Source organism: Callithrix jacchus, chromosome 3 (assembly GCF_049354715.1).
Source record: "Callithrix jacchus isolate 240 chromosome 3, calJac240_pri, whole genome shotgun sequence".
Taxonomy (NCBI): Eukaryota; Metazoa; Chordata; class Mammalia; order Primates; family Cebidae; genus Callithrix; species Callithrix jacchus.
In genome coordinates this window covers 151,353,435-151,373,705 of record NC_133504.1, presented here as the reverse complement: position 1 = coordinate 151,373,705, position 20,271 = coordinate 151,353,435, and the positions used below count along the sequence as shown (strand labels likewise).

The window sequence follows — 20,271 nt, the reverse complement described above, 5'->3', positions numbered from 1 at the left end:
ACTGTGTATTCTGTAATGAAAAGCTGTCTGCCATGACTTACAGTAATGATGTTAATGACATTCAGGTAACTTTCTGTGCCCTGGCCTTTGCTCAACTTTCTGGTTCTAGTTCCAACCATTTTCTGCCTTGGTAACACCAAACTTGCTTCTTGCTTGGGCTGTCCTCTACCTGGAAGCCTCTTTACACACTCACCTTCCTGGACAGCTTGAGGAACAGTAGTACCAAGATATCTTTCTGAACAATAGCTTGTCGAGCACTCTCTTCTCAGTGCCTGTGCATTGTGATCATAATAGGTAGCATCTTATATCCTAATTGTCTGTGGGGCTACTCCATAACAAACAAGCTCCTCACAATGGACTCCTGAAACTTTTGATTCCCCGACACCCAGTGTAGGCTCTGACACATAGGCACTCCACAAATCTCAGTTTAATTGAACTGAATTGGACTCTTACATGGGATGTTCACTTTCTCCATAAAACTAGAGCCAGAAAATAACTAAAGAAAAGGGTGTTTCAGATAAACATCAATATGTTTACAATTATTCTCAGCAGCTTTTGATTAATCAGAGACAAAGAAAACTCTTGGTTTGGATTATCCCAAAAAACAAACACAAGTCTTAGAAAGTATGCAAATTAGATACTAGCTCACAGCATTTATGTGCTTCTTCCCCTTGGACATTTCTCTGGGGTGATGAGGAGCTGAAAAAGGGGTGATCACCTCGTTGAGCTCAGAACCAATATTCAATCTAGACATATGATACAAGAAACAACCTTTGCATCTCTTCTCTGGCAAGAGAGTAATAAAATAAATGATTTAAAAAGGGGTTTAGAGGGAAAGGAGGAAGAGCTAGTTGGGACCTGGATCAATCAGAAGTTAATTTTTACAAAAAAAAAACCTGACTATATATCAATGCATACTGAGAACTAAAAATGCAAAAGAAAATTGTCTTTCTAAAAAGGCATCAAGAGCATTAGAAAATCTGCAGTTCTGAAACTATTTTCTAGGAATACAGTTCCCAGAATAGTGGAGATAATTAAAAACAGGATTTGTTTTATTTTAATCTTCATTATTGTCCTATTTAAAAACTTTAACAGAAAAATGAGAACAGTTTTGGTAAAAAAATTTTTTTACTAGGAAAAACAAAATTTTAAAATGCTATGATGTTATTATGTTATTAAGTGGTATGAGACAGGGCACGTTATCTCAATGTTCAGTATATTTACTTGTTACATCATTCTTATAGGTTTTCATAATTTTGTGATGGTTCTGCGTTTTAGCTTTATAAAAAAGCTTGTAAAAAGCCATCTCATAAACCATAAATTGTTTGATTACAAGTAATTCAGTCTGTAAAACACAATGACCTGCATTTCAAGACTGTAGAAAGCAACTTTTAAAAACCTCAAAACTTCAAGAAGTACTTAAAGAAAAATAGCCATGATATGGCTTACATAGAAAAACTGACTTCCACGGCTGAGACTTTTAGTTGCCCCTCAATCTATTCAATCTATCTCTTTTCTCTGTCTTTTTTAGATGCAATCACTTTGGTCCTTGGCTGGACATCTTTTCCTCCAGCTCAAAGGCTACATCTCTCTGGCTCTCTTGTTGCAGCTACCTGTGGCTATGATTAGCTTTTGGTCAATGAGATCCAAGTAGAAATGTATTGGTAATGTCTAAGAAGGAGCCTCAAATAGAAAGGGCTAATCCTTCTTCCCTCTCTTGCTAGTTTTGGAAGGTTGGTAAAATGGCCAGAGCTCAGGCAGCCATTCTAGACTCAAGAAGAGCATTTCATGCTCAAGGAACAGCAGGTGCCCATTCTCTAAGGTGGCAATGTGATTTTCCATCCAAAGACAAAGTCTGTAACTGCCTCAGAGGGGGCTGGAGAGAGCCCTATGAGGTGGTATCAGCGAGGTGGGCAGTACACTGCATGAGGAAGTACACTAAGGTTGGCAGTACAGTAAGTTACAAGAAACCTAGTCTCTGATGACTGTGAAGATGCCGTACCAGTCCTGGACTGCCTGTCTCCCACATGACTTCTTTTACATGGAAGAGAAATAAGTTTCTATCTTGTTTAATCCAGTTACTTTTTTAAACCCTGAAAAATATGTCATAAAGTAATTTGCTTTGGATGATCCAAAGTTAAGTGATAACTTTGAACAAAACAGCTCAGCACCACTGACAATGCCTTTACCTTACTATAAGATGGAATGCAAGAATTATGTCCAGTTATGACCTTTATTGAAACAGATGGCACAACGGCTTTTATACTTTCTTTTATGAGTATTTCTGGCCTGTCATTCAAACAAAAGGTGTGGTGGTTCCTGAACTGGAATGCTGGACCTGGCGGGATTAAGAAACTGCATTGGTGATATGATTTTCCTAAACTGCGCTGTTAACTATTTTATCCATCATAGTAAACTACTTTTCATATGAGGAATTTCCTGGTTAAAATCGTCTTTATTCATCTATCAGCTTTTAATTACCTCCATAGCATGTGGTGATATACTGATCTTAAGACTAACCCTTGTTGATGAGGTGGGGCAGTGTTATAATACAACGGAGTTTCGTCAGAGATGACTGTCCTTAGCCAAGTAATCTGGAGGGAACAAGTATGCACAATTCTGTCAGATGTTCTTCAATAAGCCAATGACTGTGACTCCACCCAGTAAAACCTGCCATTGGTCAAGGTCCTCATGCCCCCAGCAGTGAAGGAGACAGGCAGAGACCTTCTCGTATATAATCCCACCCTGGTGGAGGGCGGACCACCCCTCTGCCCACCTTACTGACCCCACCTCATAGTGCTCTCTCTCTCCAGCCCTCTCTGCTGGAGTCACAGGCCTTGTCTTTGAATGGAAAGTCCCATTGCTGCCTTAGAGAAGAGGCACCTGCCATTCCTTGAGCGTGAAATGCTCTTCTTCATATTCCTGTATCATGTTGAGTTTCAGCTTAATTGTCCCAACTTCAAAAAGACCTTCCTAGAACACCCATTATAATCCTGTCCCCTATCATATCTGTTCTGTGTTCTTCCCATCACTTATTACTCTGTCCAATTTATCTTTACTTATTCCTCATTTAGTTATTTGTTAAGTGGTTTGGTTCCTGTTTCTCCTTCCCATTCCCTGGCCCTCTTAATGAGGCAATGGGGATCCTGCCTAATTAACCTAGTATCTAGGAACAGTATCTGGCACCAATTAAGTCCTCAACACAACACATACTTGCGGAATAAATGAATGTGACAATGAATTGATTCTAGAGCTGAATAGTTAAGCTGCGTCATAACAGGAGCAGGCTTCCTTCAGCTTTCATCCCTTGCTCATCACTGTAGCATGTGGGTACATCATGGCCTCTCTCTGGTTTATGACATCAGTGCCCCACCATTAAGCAAAGGGATCCTTAAAGGCAAGGACAATTCCATCCTTGCATCCTCCAGTGCCTAACACAGGCCCTAGTGCACATTAGACACTCAATCTATACTTGCTATATATTGCAGGCAAAGGTGCTGTGGTTACAAAACACAATGCTGGTTCTCATAATGGCTCTAAAGAGAGCTCTCACCGTAAAGTGTGTGCAGATGTCCTGATTCATGATGACATTTGTCATATCCATGTCACCCTTTCCCTCTCGGCATTTCCATATGTACTTCTCTTCACGAAATGGGCTTGGAAGTGGCTCTTGGCCAGCTGCCTTCAAATCTGTGAAGGTCTGCCTGTCTCCTTTACTGCTGGGGCATGAGGACCGTGACCAGTGGCAGGTTTTATCAGATGGGCTCACAGTCATTGGCTCACTGAAGAATATCTGACAGAATTCTGCGTACAAGTTCCCTCCAGACTACTCGGCTAAACAGTCATCTCGGATGAAACTCCATCATTCATAACACTGCCCCACCTCATCAACAAGGGTTGGTCTTAAGATCAATAAATTACCACATGCTATGGAGGTAATTAAAAGCTGATAGATGAATAAAGACGATTTTAACCAGGAAATTCCTCATATGAAAAGTAATTTATTATGTTGGATAAAATAGGCAACAGCATAACTTAGGAAAATCATATCACTAATGTAGTTTATTAATACCTTTCCTACAGGGGTGACACCAAAGGGTTCAACAAAGATTTTTATTGTTTTTCAGAAAGCCTTTACAAACCTCAATCAAGAGATCTGAAATTCTGTAAAACACATGCTTGTTCCTTAACTTCAATTTCCTTCAGTAGTTTTATAGATCCCTTAGGCCAGGGAGAGAAGAAACAGATGGTGCTTGGGAGGACTTTACAGTGCCTGTCTGCAAGGCCACAATAAATTTAAAAGTTTTGCTGATACTAAGCTTCTGTTATTAATCCTGATATGAAATGATCCTTGCTGTGGCTTGGTTTTTTTATTTTTTAATCTGGTTTATTAATCATTGGCTAAACTATTTTCTCCTAGAAATTAAAAAAATATCCAGTAACATAATTTAGACAAGTTGGAAAAGCAGGCCAGCATATGTTTATATAACATAGCACTTTTCCCCAGGGCCTACCTTGCCCCATAAATTGTTGTACTGGTGTGAAAAAATACAAGTCAGGTCCGAAAAAAAAAGTCTCCTCTTAAATCACAACCATATTTGTGAGAGGAGAGGAAGACAGCGACATATTTAAAGTCACAGCCAAGTTCATCACACTAGTTTCTCTTTATTTTCCTTTCCTAAATGATTTCTTATTGTTGCATTTTCCAATTGTCTACCTTACCCCCACTGCCCAACCCTCGATATCATAATTCCTTTTGAAGAGTTAAATATTTCAATAATTTATGGTTCTGGGACACTTGTTAATCATTATCATTTGAATCATTACTATGGGTAGAGATGTAGAATTACTGCAGGGAAACAACGTGCAGAACTCTAGGAAGGAATGTTTTCCAAGTGGGAACACCCTGCCCACCAACTGAGAACAACCAACTCTTGGCTGAGGATACAGTAACTGAAGTCTGCATTAAACTCTGAGATGTTTGGGGATATCTGGTCACTACAGGCATGCAGAATGAGTGGAAGCAAAAGGGAAAAAGCTATCTGACGCTATGAAAAGAACTCCTGGGCAGAGACAAAGGCAGCTAAGGACAGCTGAAGATGGAAATATTACACGCACACGATGACTGGTCAGTTCATCCACCAGATGCAACTAAGTACTTCGATGGGTGGCACTGATGCTAGAAGGGCATTAAACCTTTAAATTTGATAAGTCTGGGAGAAAAGCCACAGGGAAGGGGAAAGAAAAGATGAGAGAAGGAATGGAAAAGGAACAGACAGGAGTGTACATGGTGCATCAGAGGACAGACTCAGGCTGGGTTCACACTGTAGTTTAGACCCTCTGAAGCTGTTTGACCTTCAGAAAGTGACTTAACCACTCTGTGTCTATGAAATGTCTAAAAGGATGTACCTCAGAGTGTGGCTGTGAACGTTAACTGAGTGACCACATGAAAAGTGCATCTAATAGTGACTGGCCCTTCAAAAATGGGACCCTAGTATAGCTGGGTGGCAACCATTACTTTTCTAATGATGTAGGATGACCGAGTTTTCTATTTATTGAAATATATCCATATTTTATAACTCATTGTATTTATGGTCTGCCTCCTTGCACTAGAAAAGTGAGCCATGGGAGGGCATGAGTTTCTGTCTGTTTCATTCAGGAGTGAAGGTTTATAAAAAAACTATTTAGTTGTTTTTAAAATTTTTAATGAAATGGATATTTATGCTAATATTGGTGTTAAGATGAGACAAGAGGCTAGGATATGAAGTGAGATGAAATTCTCTAAATCGGTTGAGGGAGTCAGGTGGGTGTTGAGAAGGGGAAGAGACAGGAGCACTTTCATATCTGGCTAGCTTAAGGAAATTGTTCAGGGCCCTGGAAAAAGTGGGGAAATAGCAGATGGATTGAATGCAGGAGGATGGCTACAAGACAAAAAGAGGTATCACCTGAGTGTAAGGAACAGCCACGGGACCCAAAAAGAAGGTATTAAATTCCTCAGGATGTTAGCAGAAACCAATGAGACTTGAAAAGAATCACTTGGGTTAAAGTCTCTGGGTCACTAGCTATTTCTTTGCTTACTATACAGATTTGAAACATGAGTTTAACAAAAACAAGGAATGTCTAGCATCAAACACAGTGCCTGAAGAACTTAGTAGGACACAATACATTTGGCTCCCTTCCCTCTCCAACTTAGGGAGCAAGGACTTTCCTTCAACACATTGAGAGAAATGGCTATCTCTGCTGCAAAGATGACCCAAGAATATAAATTGGAAATGACTGTAAAGTTCCAATTTATGTGTGAATCTGCATCAAGCTGAATATAGAAGCATGAGACCTATACCCGTAAGTTGCTGAATTTGTAGAATTTGCACCCTGAGATCCTGTTAACTAGAGCAAAATAGTCTGTGTCTTTTTAAGATATTTCTCTAAAGTGGACACAGCAAAGAGAGGCATAAAAGAGAATCTCAATCTTATGAATTGGAAGGTAAGCTCAGAGGCATAGAATGTAGTGCTGATTAAGTATCACAGTGGCTGGGAGCTCAGCTGCCTGGTCTGGGAAGTGTTAGTTAAATGAGACCAGCATCTTGTTCTGCTGCTGAAAATCTTCATATGTTGGAAATCACAAGATGTTAGAAAGATGTACCTATTTGAGCTGAAAGCTGCTTCTCTATAACACCTATTTCACTGTTTCTCATTTGTTTGTCTAAAACACGTAAGCAAGCAAAAAATGTTATTTGCCAATCACTTAACACTCATTTATGGGGCATTAGGGGCTGCACACCATCAGGTCTGAGAGAATGAAGAAAGAAATGAAGACACAGTGGATGCTCGAGAAAGAGTTTAGGCATTCTGAAAAAGTTATTGTGGCACTGATGTGGAAGAAGGGCTGAGGAAGAACAAGACCACTGCAATGTCTACAGAGAGGAAAAGGAAGAGAGAAGAAACAAGGAGGAGGTAGTGCTGTCAGGAAAACAGAATACAGAGATTTCTTTTCCTTTACAAATCCCTGAAATACCTGCGAGGACTAAGAGTCCCTTCAGACTTCTTATTTTCAGAGCAAATATCACGAATTCCTCTTAGCAACTAATATCAGAGAAGGAGCACAGAGCAGCGTTTAAGGTAGCAGACCTGGGGATCAGATATTGAACTTGAAACCGTATCTCTGTCACTATCACTGTGACGTCAGACAAGGTTCTTAACTTCTCTGTGCCTCAATTTCCACATCTGTAAAAGAGTGAGTATGGCAACTCGTTTGTTTTGAGGATCACGTGAGTTACCAACAAGCGCACTCTCCTGACATTCATGGCAAACACAACAGTTTGCCCTGACTTCTCTTCTGTCTCCTCACATCCAACCTGTCCACCAATCCAATTGGCTCCCCGTTCAAACTATATTCAGAGTCCAACCACTTCTCACCACTGCTGCCCTCCTGGCCCCATACATCATGATCTCTCACCCGCTTTATTGGAATAACCTCCTAAGCAGCTTGCAATACAACAGTCAGAGTACTACCGCGAAAACAGAAATCAGGTCCTAACGCTTCCCTCTCAAGCTCCTCCAGAGTTCTTTTGATCTGACCATGAGTAAAAGCCACAAGGCTGTATAGGAAACACAACTGAAAATATGGCTCTTGGTTCCCCTTGACTGCTGTACTTTTCTCTAGGCACTTAAATATAGCCATATTGCATTACTCATTGTGTTTATGCTCTGCCCTTTTGCACTAGAAAAGTGAGCTATGGGAGGGCATGGGTTTCTGTTTCCTTCAGGACTGAAACACAGGAATCTCAATAGCTGTTGGAATGACTGAATGAATATATATACGTAAAGTTCTTACAGAACTATCTGGGCTAAAGTAAGCATTCAATATTCATGAGGAATTATTGGTGTTATTCTTCCCAGATCTTGTTTGCCTTTTTATAGGGCTTCTCTATTCAGTCAATGCTCCTTTAGAACGACACAGTACCTCACTCTCCAAAACACCTCCTGAAACAGCACAGAGCAGAACAGGACTGCTATTCTTTGTCTGCTCCACCTCTACAAGGTACCATCCTGGAGACCCTTATTAAGCTTTTGGGCAACCAAAACATACTTACATACAAAATTAGTTAATTATTTAGTGTGGAAGAACTGCTGCCAAATCAACACAGGAAAGGACTGGGATCCTGGGGATATGGTCTTTGGATTAGATACTTATGACCCTGTTAGTGGTAGTGACAGAAATTACCTAACACTCTGCATCAGGAATCCTGCAGAACAGCCTCAAGTTCTGGGGGCTGCTCTGGGCCGTGTTTCATTATGTGGATATCATAAAACATGTCAAGGCAGCAGATGCTAATATTTAACTTATGCTGGCATTACTTATAATAATATATTACTCTATGCAATAGATCATATATGTAATGTACAATATATGAAAGTTAACAGTTGAATAAACTTTAATTAAGACAGTTGGCCAATTATGTATATACCTATAGATATAAATAATGGCACATACATGAATTTTATATTTATATATATGTAAATATGCATATATATTTGGCTATATTCTTAAGAATTTTAAGATTAGAAAAAGTTGGACCTAAGAGTAGTCCCTTCTTCCTGAAATTAACTATGTTGTAATGTAACATAATTAGTGACTCTATATCTATAATAAAAATGTTAAACACTGAATACAGCTACAGCATTTTTTGGACTTAATAGCCTAGTGCCCAATAGCAGTAAATGGAGATGATTTACTCTCCAGAATGTGAGTGGCATTCTCACTATATCCTTATATTGGCATTGTTGTGAGGCTCATTTTCACACACACACACACACAGACACACACACCCACACCCACACATCCACACACACACAGCCCACCACATCCATATCCATACCCACACCAAAATGCTTTGGGAGCACTAAAGTACTATGTAAATTTAAAGTATTCTTCTTGTATTTGAATAAATAAAACAGACTTACATTTTGGACATGCTAGTAAAGCTACCCTACAGCTGAATTAATCCATTTTCTTATTTCAATGGAACACCAGCTATTTAAACACTATATTCAAAGTAGCAGTAGTAATAACAAGAAAAGAACCTCTGTTAGCACTTCCCACTGTATATGAAGTGAACAGAAATTTGAAGGAGTACTGACATTCATTTCACTTTGAATTAAACACAGCATTACCATGAGTCTCAGGAGATGATATTAAGTTTGTGTTTGGGTAGTACTGGGAATTCTATAGGCAGGGGTAGAATTATATTTGGCTGGCAAAAAGCCAGTCAAACTTCACACTTGTCCTAGAAGTAGGTGGTCAAAACCTCAGTTCTTGTCATCAAACCTATTGGCAATACTTGCTTAAACCATCTGGGTCTCAAATCTTTTGTGTTATTAATTTTGAAAATAAAACAAACATTAAGAAATGAGATAAAGGAAGGCAAAGACTTATGTCTAATGATAAGGATATCAAGTTAAAATCAACCTAAGGGAAAAGCAGGTCCAATGAGACAGAGCACATCAAATAAAAACAAAGAATAGAACTGAATTTTCCGAATGTCATCATCAGATTCACACACATGCACACACTCTTTTTTTCCTTCAGTTGTATTCCTTTACTTCAAGAAAAGGACTTAGAAACCAACGTAAAGCGGAGATCCACTCACAGCTTTCTCCCTGTTCTGCTTAGAATACATGCTGTAAAATTTCTAGTTTTCACAGTATATGTTTCAAAAGAAGCCCTCACTTTTTGTAGAAGGAAGTACATACTCCTTGATATGTCTGGTTTTGCTGTAATAGTATATGATACCTCTCTCTAATAAATTTAACCACAAAATTTTAAAAATGTGTCTGCATTCTGCTAATTTATAAAAAGCAGGATGCTGTCAGATAAAATTTCATGAAAATGATCTATAAACCAGACTGTCAAAAGTGAAAGGTACTCAGGCAGTACTTATGGGCAGTGAATACATGCAAACCACTGGAAAGGGTTCCTGTGACTGCGGTAAAACAATGTACTGTCACGGAGCTCACATTACCTTGATTTGCAAGTTACTGTGAGGTCACAGGAAATCCCAAAATGTTTTCCACATTTTCTTTTATACATTTTATGTCAAATTTCCTGCAATTGAAATCATAAACCCTCCTACTGCTGGAGTCTCTTCAGAAGGAACGGAGATCTTTTGACACTCCCTCATGAACACCTAATAACTCAATTCCTACCAGTGTAACAAGAAACTGAAAGACAGAATTGAAAATGGATGATGATAAGGCTGAAATGTCAGATGCCCTAATTCTTTCAAAATGAAAACCAAACTGATGTCATTAGGACAACCTAAAAAGTGCATTTAATCTAGTGACAGCAGACTTTCCTCTAGAATAAGAGATAACAGAAGAAATGATAGACTATCCCAAGGCAGAAACTTGCCATTTCCCCAAATCTTTTATTAAAATGTATTTGTGGCCTTATGGTGTAATTTAAAAAGTGCGTCTTCTATATGGATATTCTCAACGAGATTCAAGCCCCTGACAACCGTATTTTATTGTCCTGGCTATGTTTATGAAAGAATAAGTCAGATTTAAGTAATATGTTCAAGTTTAAAAAATATTCTCTTAAGATTAATCACTCAAAACCGTGGAATTTAAGAACAGCATTTAAATGGTCAAATACTATTTTAATATAAATCAACAAGATGGAAAATTATGCTGATTAAGGTTCACTAAAATACCATTTTCAAGGTTTTGTTAGAGGGTGAGTTATTAGCACACATTACCTCTCCTGACATATCAGGGGCCATCGGAACGGCAGGCCACAGAGATGAGTAGATTCCAAAAAACACCACCCAGAGTGCGATGCTACCCCATATCGCTATGTGGCTGAACTGTAGAGCAAGGAAATCTGAGTTAAAAAATTTTTATGTAGACCAAGTACACAAATACTAATAAAACCCTCTCAAATTCCCTTAACTTTTATTAAATCCATAAAATATTATCTGTAGGAATTTCTACATGTGTGTTTTTTAATTGGATATTTAAGTGCTAATCTCTTCCACAAGAGTTGTGATGTGTGTGGTACTGGAATTTAGAACTGTCCCTCTTCTAGCTTCTTTGGTAGTTTTCCCCTATTACTCTTACCTTTTTTATCCCTGACCATTTGGAAGCCTGCCTTTCTCTTGGTCTGTATGCTGTCACCAAAAGATGTCAGACCCTTGTGAGAATATTATATGCAGGCTGATGACCGTTAAATCCAAATGCCTCTTGCCAATCTTTCCCAGGGACATCAAACTTTAATTTCTTTTTGTTTCCTGGGTCTCTACTGGATGAGGGTATACTGCAAAACTATCGTATCTAAAATGGAAGAAGACTGGATATTTATAAACATCTGAGGACAAATCTTTCATTAGTATTTTCAGTTTTCAGAATCACTTCCCAATGATTTTCTGCAGAACACCAGTCCTGTGACACCTCTAAGAAAAGAACTGTAGTCTTTAAGTTTAATGTCTCGCCACTTCCTGGGATACTAATAATATACGACAATACATTAAAGGCTCTGAGAAGTCTTGTGGTAATGCACTTGTTTAAGTTTGTTTAACTCAGTATTTCCCAACTAAACCCTCCAGTTCTCCTTTCCCTATCCCTGACACTCCACAATTAAAAACCTGTGGACTGGCTGGATGTGGCAGCTCATGCCTGTAATCCCAAGCCTTTGGGAGGCCGAGGTGGGTGGATCACGAGGTCAAGAGATTAAGACCATCTTGGCCAACATGGTGAAACCCCATTTCTACTAAAAATACAAAAATTAGCTGGGCATGGTGGCACATGCCAGTAGTCCCAGCTACTCAGGAGGCTGAGGCAGGAGAATTGCTTGAACCCATGAGCTGGAGACTGCAGTCAGTCGAGATCACGCCACTGCACTACAGCTTGGCGACAGAGTGAGACTCCATCTCAAAACAACAACAACAACAACAACAACAACAACAACAACAACTCATGCCTGTAATCCCAGCACTCTGGGAGGCCGAGGCGGGCAGATCACAAGGTCAAGATATTGAGACCATCCTGGCCAACATGGTGAAACCCTGTCTCTACTAAAAATACAAAAAAATTAGCAGGGTGTGGTGGTACATGCCTATAGTCCCAGCTACCAGGGAGGCTGAGGCAGGAGAATTGCTTGAAACTGGAAAATGGAAGTTGCAGTGAGCCGGGATTGCGCCACTGCACTCCAGCCTGGCAAGAGAGCGAAATTCTGTCTCAAAAAATAAAAATAAAAATAAAAGAAAACAACAAAAATCCTGTGGACCAGGATATATCAACCTGGGACATATCAAGTTACAGTGATGAACACCAAAACTAGAGATAATGCATAAGTCAAGGGACATTTCTTGGTTGCGTTCCTCCATAATATATGCACCCATTTCTGGGGCTTATGCTGGTCATTCTGCAAAAGAAAACTGGGTTTGGATTAACCGCTCTGTGTTTTCCATAGTAGAACATAATTATGAAGTGCACTTGCCATGGAGTCAGATTATCTGTGTCCAAAACTTTATCGCTTAGATATTTTCTTACCCATGTCCAATATGACGTTTCCAGACCAGCTTTCAAACACACAGTTATCACCACAAACTAAAACAGAAGGGGAAAATGTTATTTTATCTCATGAACATGATAGTTCATCAAATGACTGAAAGAGTTATAAATAACAGATATTTCTGAACGTGACCATGGGACTAGGAGACTGCTGCTTGCTTTGTATGTCCGACTACCAAACAGGTGAATGAGCTGGGCGGCGGATGGGACTGTCATAGGTCAGAGGTGCCCATAGCAGCATTGCACTTCCAGCTTCCTTGCCTCTCCCTCACCTGCACAGCCTGACCCTTCATCCACAATCTCCGCTGTATGTGTTTGCCTATTTTTTCTGTACAATTCATGAACAGCGACAGCACATGCCTGGAGTTAATTTGAGTTTTCAAGCTTGCTTTACCTTTATTTTAAATCATCCTTCATACTAAAAGTCCAACTTTCTGAATTTCAAAGACAAACTTTAACAAATAAAATAACCAGATATTTAGAAATCTAAATGCTTCCTCTGGAACTTTACTTAAGACCTTGCTGAGTAGGATATGAGACTGTCGTTCCTCCATAATATATGCACCCATCTCTGGGGCTTATGCTGGTCATTCTGCAAAAGAAAACTGGGTTTGGATTAACCGCTCTGTTTTCCATAGTAGAACATAATTATGAAGTGCACTTGCCATGGAGTCAGATTATCTGTGTCCAAAACTTTATCACTTAGCTATTGTGATTAATGAACAAAGTAAGTTACATCGCCTCTCTGCGTCTCAACTCCTATATGTGTAAACTGGGACTGATAAAGCTTACCAATCTTAGTTTTTTTTTCTTTGTAAAATACTCAGAACATAGAATATTACTTATTTATAATAACACAATCTTAAATATTGTTAGTAGTCAAGGAACCTCTAGGCACTTTTGATAATTGTGGTGATGAAAGTGATGTTTGCTAGCACTTGATCAATAAATACTTTAAGTGCCCAGTCCTACTTTAAGGCACAGTAAGGGTTTACACACAGCATGTGCTTAGACACTTCCCAGTGGCGTTATAAAGTTAGGTTACAGTAAGAACAATTGAGCTTTCTCAGCAGGACAGCTAATGGTAATTTAGAATATTTGTAGAAATAAAACTTATTAAAATGTAAAAATTAATTTATATGATCCAAAAATTCTAAAAGAGATTCAGGCTGGGTGTGGTGGCTCACATCTGTAATCCCAGTACTTTGGGAGGCCAAGGTGGGCGAATCACCTGAGGTCAGAGTTCGAGACCAGCCTAGGCAACATGGTAAAACCTTGTCTCTATTAAAAATACAAAAATTAGCCAGGTGTGGTAGTGCGTGCCTGTAATCCCAGCTACTCAGAAGGCTGAGGCAGGAGAATCATGTGAACTCAGGAGGCAGAAGCTGCAGTGAGCTGACATTGCGCCATTGCATTCCAGCCTGAGTGACAAGAGTCAAACTCCCTCTCAAAAAAAAAAAGAAGAGGAGATACATTTATTAAAGAAAAATACTCCTGAGACCTGGGTAATTTACAGTGTCCCCAGGAGACATCTATCATGTATACTCATTTATTTCTACCCAGTGCTCTGCTTTAGCATTCATGTTGTGTGATAACAAGCCCCTGAAAACATATTTTTGCTTTTCTTTTACCACTTTGGTTGGTGGGTTGATGCCAATAGAAAGGAGACCACCCCCCACAAGATTTGTTAAAACCTCAATCCTGCTACTTAATAGTTCTGACTTCCTATTATTTAGTTATTTTATTTCATTATTTTACAAAAATGAAATAAGTACCAGTTATAAGCGCTGGGTCTTATTTCAGTTTTAAAGGAAACTGTAAACAACCCTTCAATTCAGAAACACACATCTTACATCTTACATTTAAATTTAAAAATAAAATAAGCACAGATGAAAGGCTTTAATTTTACAGGCAAACAAGACAAACATCCTGCACTCACAGTGTACACAAAGTTTCCCAGCAGCAGATAATCCGAGGTTTTCCCATTTCCAAATGCAGTACCTGTGCGAAAAGGAGAGAGGCCTATTAGAAAGGAAAACGAGATCCTTTCAGAATCTTTTCAAAGATAAACACATTCAGAAAGTTTGAACGAAGGAAGGGAAACCAAGAGACACACAATGGAGCCAGAAATGAGATTAATTAAAAAAAAAAAACCCAAACACTAAGAAACTGCTAACAAAGCTGCTATAAAGACAGGCCACAGAAGCCAAATTGAAGAAGGAAACCTGACTTGTTAAGGAATTTTCAGAGTCCACCAGATTAAAAACAAACAAGCAAATTGTTCAAAAAAAGCAGTAAAGGGCATTCTGGACAGTAACAAACAACTCAACAATATGGATGAGAGTCATAGGGAATCTTCTTACTATCAATAAAGTTGTTGGCATTGGGTAAAAGGGATTCATAAAAGCAACTCACAGAGGGCCAGGAAACACCAGTGTGATTTCAGGCATGTGGGTGGCTCTTTGAGGGTCTGGCTGAAGGTAGGGGAATATTTTAAAGTATTTTGTTATTCTAGCAATGACTAACAAATGTGGCTTTCTTTCTATTAATTTATTTTTTTAGACAGTCTTACTCTGTTGCCCAGGTTGGAGTACAGTGGTGCGATCTTGGCTCACTGCAACCTCTGCTACCTAGGTTCAGTAATTATTGTGCCTCAGACTCTGGAGTAGCCGGGATTATAGGTGTGCATGTCCCCATGCCCAGCAAATTATTTTTAGTAGAGATGGGGTTTCTCCACATTGGCCAGGCTGGTCTCAAACTCCTGGCCTCAAGTGATCTGCCGGCCTCAGCCTCCCAAAGTGCTGGCATTACAGGAGTGAGCTGTATCACCTGGCCTCCTTCCAACGTGGCTTTAGATGAAGGAAGCGGTGCTGATGTACAAAAATTTCTAGTACTGATAAAATCAAGTGAAAATAAGTAATAGCTTAATAATTAAATCATTGATGCCATTGAAAAATTTAAAATCCATGGTATGTGCAATGCAATAATATATGCACATATTCAATGTTTATTCAGAGTCAAATATATAAGGGCAAAATTTATTAGAATAAAGTACGGGATGAAACAGAATGGTACTGGTGGGCTGTGGAGACATTGAAGCTTAGTTCACTGAAGATGTGTCATCTTGGGTTATTTATAATCGAACCCTATGGAACTCAGTTTAGCTAAAAGGAGTGAAGCTATTTACCCCGAGGGGGTTTTGAAGTTATATTGAAGTTATGTATGTAAAGCACCAAGCAGTATCAGGTGGAAGGCATGGTTAGTATTTGAATAATTTGGGTAAGTCACTCATTCTCATATTTCCTGGTCTATGGATCCCTTTACACTAAAAAATTATTGAGGGCCTCAAAAAGCTTTTATGTTGTTTATGTCTATCAATATTTAACACATTAGAAATTAAAACAGAAAATTAAAAATTATGTACTGATTTATTATAAAAATAAAACCCAATACCTGGTAACATAAATGACAGATTTTCTGAAAAATAACTATTTTCCAAAGCAAACAAAAAAATAAGTGAGAAAACTGGTATTGTTTTACATTTTTACAATTTCTTTTATTTCTGGCTTAACAGAAAACAGTCAGATTCTTATGTTGTTTTGGTTGAAATCCAAAAGGGAAATCCAGCTGCATAAAGACATAGAGTTATACAGGGGAAGAGTATTTTAATAATCTTTTCCAATAATTGTGGATAGTCTTTGATACTACATCAAAACTCAACAAGCAGTTTCTTCGTCTTTTCTTTTTCACTTTTTTTTTTTTTTTTGAGATGGAGTCTCACTCTGTCACCCAGGCTGGAGTGCAGTGATGTGTTCTCAGCTTACGGCAACCTCTGCCTCCAGGTTCAAGCAATTCTCCTGCCTCAGCCTCCCAAGTAGTTGGGGTTACAGGAGCACATCACCACGTCCAGCTGATTTTTGTATTTTTAGTATAGACAGAGTTTCACCATGTTGACCAGGCTGATCTCAAACTCCTGACCTCAAGTGATCCACCTGCCTCAGCCTCCCAAAGTGCTGGGATTACAGGCGCCAGCTACTGCTTGTAGGCCAACAAGTAGTTTCTCAAAGAGTTAGAGGTAGTTTCCTAAAGGTTGATTGCCAGTGTGGAATCTGAAACTATATCAATGAACTTTCTGTACTTTATTGCATTAAAATCCATTGGTCTACTTTGCACTTTGTTTTTGTTTTGTTTCGTTTTTGAGATGGACTCATTCTGTCACCCAGGCTGGAGTGTGGTGGCGCAATCTTGGCTCACTGCAACCTCTGCCTCCTGGGTTCAAGAGATTTTCTTGCCTCAGTCTCCTGAGTAGCTGGGACAACAGGTGTATGCCACCATACTCAGCTAATTTTTGTATTTTTAGTAGAGATGGAGTTTTGCCATGTTGGCCAGGCTGCTCTTGAACTCCTGACCTCATGTGATCCACCCGCCTTGGCCTCCCAAAGCGCTGGGATTACAGGTGTGAGCCACTGTGCTCAGCCTACTTTGCATTTTGAATGGATCTTTTACCCATGCATGATTCTGCAACCTCTGGTTCAATCCAGAATGCACCATACCTTAAGACAATCACTGCACTTTGGTATGCAGAAGTGCTTTATATATATGTTAATACTTCCCATTTTCTTACACACAACATTATTAAGATACTTCAAGTTTTAATAAAAGCATTAATTTTACAGTGTCTTCATGCATATTCTTAAGTGAAACCTGGTGCATGACCGTGGAGAATATAATGACTAGTTTGCACAGTGGTACCACTGTTTGTGCATGACAAAAAGGTCTGGGGTATTCCTAGGGTCTACAGACTACTCTTTCAGAACTGCTGAGGCAAAGGAATAAATAAATATATGGCTATATATTACATAGCATGTGTGAAGTTCCTCAGTATCCTCATCCTTTCAGAAACCAAAAAACAAAACAACCCTTCCCCCCAAAAACACCCCTTATTTAAAAATGAAAACAAGGCCAAACAACTAAAAAACCGTCAACCTCAAAATGACAAAACAGTTTATGCTAAATGTCAATATATCCCTTAAAAAAACAAAACAACTGTTACCTAGTCTTGGCTAGTTTTGATCTCTACAAGCAGCACTCCTGTGAAACTGCCTTTACTGAAGCTAGATGGCTGCATCTCTTTCCAGAGAAACGCAATGATGGATCTAGGAACTACTTCTCTGGAAGATGAAGTCACTTGGGAATTCCTTTCAAACCTTGTTATTATTAAGGTATTTCGGATGCTATCTGGTTTAAGCGACTTTTGATATTCAACTTCTTTTTTTCTAATTTAGAAGGTTGAAACAGCAGTTCAGAAGATGGGCATGCTTTATCTTTCAAATCTATATGGATTTTGTATTTTGAAAATAAATTTTACCTGGAGAGCTTGTCTAAGGTCAGGGTATCTTGAATTTTACCCTGTACGTCCATATCTTGTTGCTCCAAAAAGTGGAAACAATCTAAAGGTCCATCAACTGATGAACAGATTAAAAAATGTGGTATATCTATACCATGGAATATTATTCAGCCATAAAGAGAAAGGAAGTATTGATTCCAGTTGCAACATGGATGAACCAAGGTCACATAATAATTCCATTTATACAAAATGTCTACAATAGGCAAATCCACAGAGATGAAAAAAATATAAGTAGTTGCCAGGGCCTGGTGGGAAAGGTGTGGAGAAATAGGGAGGATTGCCAATGGGTATGGGGTTTCTCTATTGGGTGATATCAATGTTCTTGCATTAGATTGTGGTGACATTTGCACAATTCTGTAATTATATTTAAAAAAACCACCGAATTATACACTTTAAAAGAGTTAACTTTCATGGTATGTGAATTATATCTCAAAACAAACCAAGCAAGCAAACTACGTCACTGTGATTCTCCTGGTCTCCTGGGTCAATATTCTACACTTTTATTAAATATTCTTACCATGCTCATGCCATGGCCTAGACATTGAAAAGTATTTAGTATTGTAATTTACTGAACAATTAATAAAGAAAGAAGGTTAAAATCTTAGCTAGAACATGAAACCACTGGCTTCTTTGTAATACTCACCTTGCTTATGCCATAATGACCTTGGTAATTCATTTGCAATTTACTGAGTGCCCACTACAAGTTACGCACTTTTCTAAACACTGTGAATACAATTAAACTACTAATTACCTACCCTTCTGAAGCTTCAATTCTAAAAGAGAGAAAGACCATACCAAAGAAACAAATATATCAAAACTTGATTGACAAGTACTATAAATACAGGCTGACAAAGAAATAGAGCCTAGGAGCAGTGGGGGCAGGTGGAGGTTGCTCTTTTGGACAGGATGATCTGGGAAGGCTTCTTGAGCACAGACCGGAGGCATATGGGGAGAGAGCCAATTCAAATATCTGTAAACAGGGAACAGTTTTGAAGGTGGAGGATTCTGTTCTAAGTATGCTAAGTCTTTATGGATTTCTGAGGAGGGAGGAGCGTGGCCTGATTCATGTTTTGCAGGGATCACTCTGGCTACCTATGGAGATCAGTAGTGGTCCGCAGCAGGCTGCACTCTCTTCTATTGGCAACCACTAACTGATAGACAGTAGGTATGGCCTGTACTTATAAAGGACTGACAATTCCTTGGGTGTACTAGGTGCTGTATTTTTGATTATAGTAGTTTTGAAGCAGGTACCCTGAATAGTTGGTGTCTTTCCCAGGATCTCAAGGCAAAGTCTGCTCCAAGACACAGCAGCACCAGCTTAAGAATCATAGGCATCTCTTTTCTAAAGTAGCTATTTAATCAATTTTATGTGTATAGGAAATGCACCATGATCCTCTCTCTCCAAACTGAGAGAATAAAATCACTCCCCTCAAAATGAACAGAGTAAAAGCTAACACTCCAAGATGAACATAAAAACATATTAAAAACCTCATCCAAGACATTGGCTCAAGTATTTTTGAAAATACTAGCATGTCTGATTAGGTTCAGTATAAAGAGCTTGATACAAGCCTCATAGGCATAATAAATAGGCTACATAAAATATTAGCACTTATTGTCCTCAAACTATACATCAACAGAGGAGGGGAAAAGCCCTAAAATTTAACTCTCTGCAAGTTTGCAAAACATGAGAAGTAAAGAAGAAAGGCTTTGCATATATTAAATCACTTTGCTCCCAAAGGAATAATAAAAATCTTTAAAGTGTGTACGATTTTTGGATGCATGAATTTTAGGTTAAGAGAAATACCATACAATGAAACTGCTATACTTTTTAACATACATTGACAGTAAGTTATTTTTCTAAAAAAGTAAAAAGTCATCTCTTTGCATTCATATCCCTTCTACTTACCATACTGAAGGGCTTTTAGTGGAAACCAAAACAGAATAACTGAGTGGAAGAGGCCATTTAAACAATGAACCCAGAAAACCTGAGGGAAAACAAAAATCCATGAGAACCATTTGCGATAAACTAGCTCTGTGAACTCTGACCTTTCTTTTTATCTATAAGCTAGATTCACAAAACGTGTTTCTGTTGGGCCACCGCTGTGAATTAATAGAACTGACAGACACTTTCTGCCTGTTAGACTTTCATGGGTCATTTATTTATTTTTATGTTTCTCAAAATGTTTTTTCAGCTTCACTTGAAATTTTTTCTACTTCTCAAAAACCAAATTTATATTTCTGCCAGAAAAAGAAAATTTAAAATAAAATAACACAGATTCTAAAATTCCTTATGT

The 20,271-nt window shown here is 38.7% G+C and overlaps 1 protein-coding gene across 6 annotated transcripts in view; it reads right to left on the bottom strand.

Moving 5' to 3' along the window:
- ATP8A1 (ATPase phospholipid transporting 8A1) overlaps nucleotides 1–20,271 on the bottom strand; it is a 250,764-nt gene that overhangs the window by 24,957 nt on the left and 205,536 nt on the right. For all 6 annotated transcript variants that reach the window (XM_078367269.1, XM_008993413.5, XM_002745887.6 and 3 more), the window contains 4 exons: nucleotides 19,884–19,962; nucleotides 14,510–14,571; nucleotides 12,550–12,606; nucleotides 10,758–10,865 (listed from right to left, as the gene is read on the bottom strand). In XM_078367269.1, coding sequence (XP_078223395.1) covers nucleotides 10,758–10,865; nucleotides 12,550–12,606; nucleotides 14,510–14,571; nucleotides 19,884–19,962 — 306 coding nt within the window. The remainder of the gene's footprint in view (nucleotides 1–10,757; nucleotides 10,866–12,549; nucleotides 12,607–14,509; nucleotides 14,572–19,883; nucleotides 19,963–20,271) is intronic.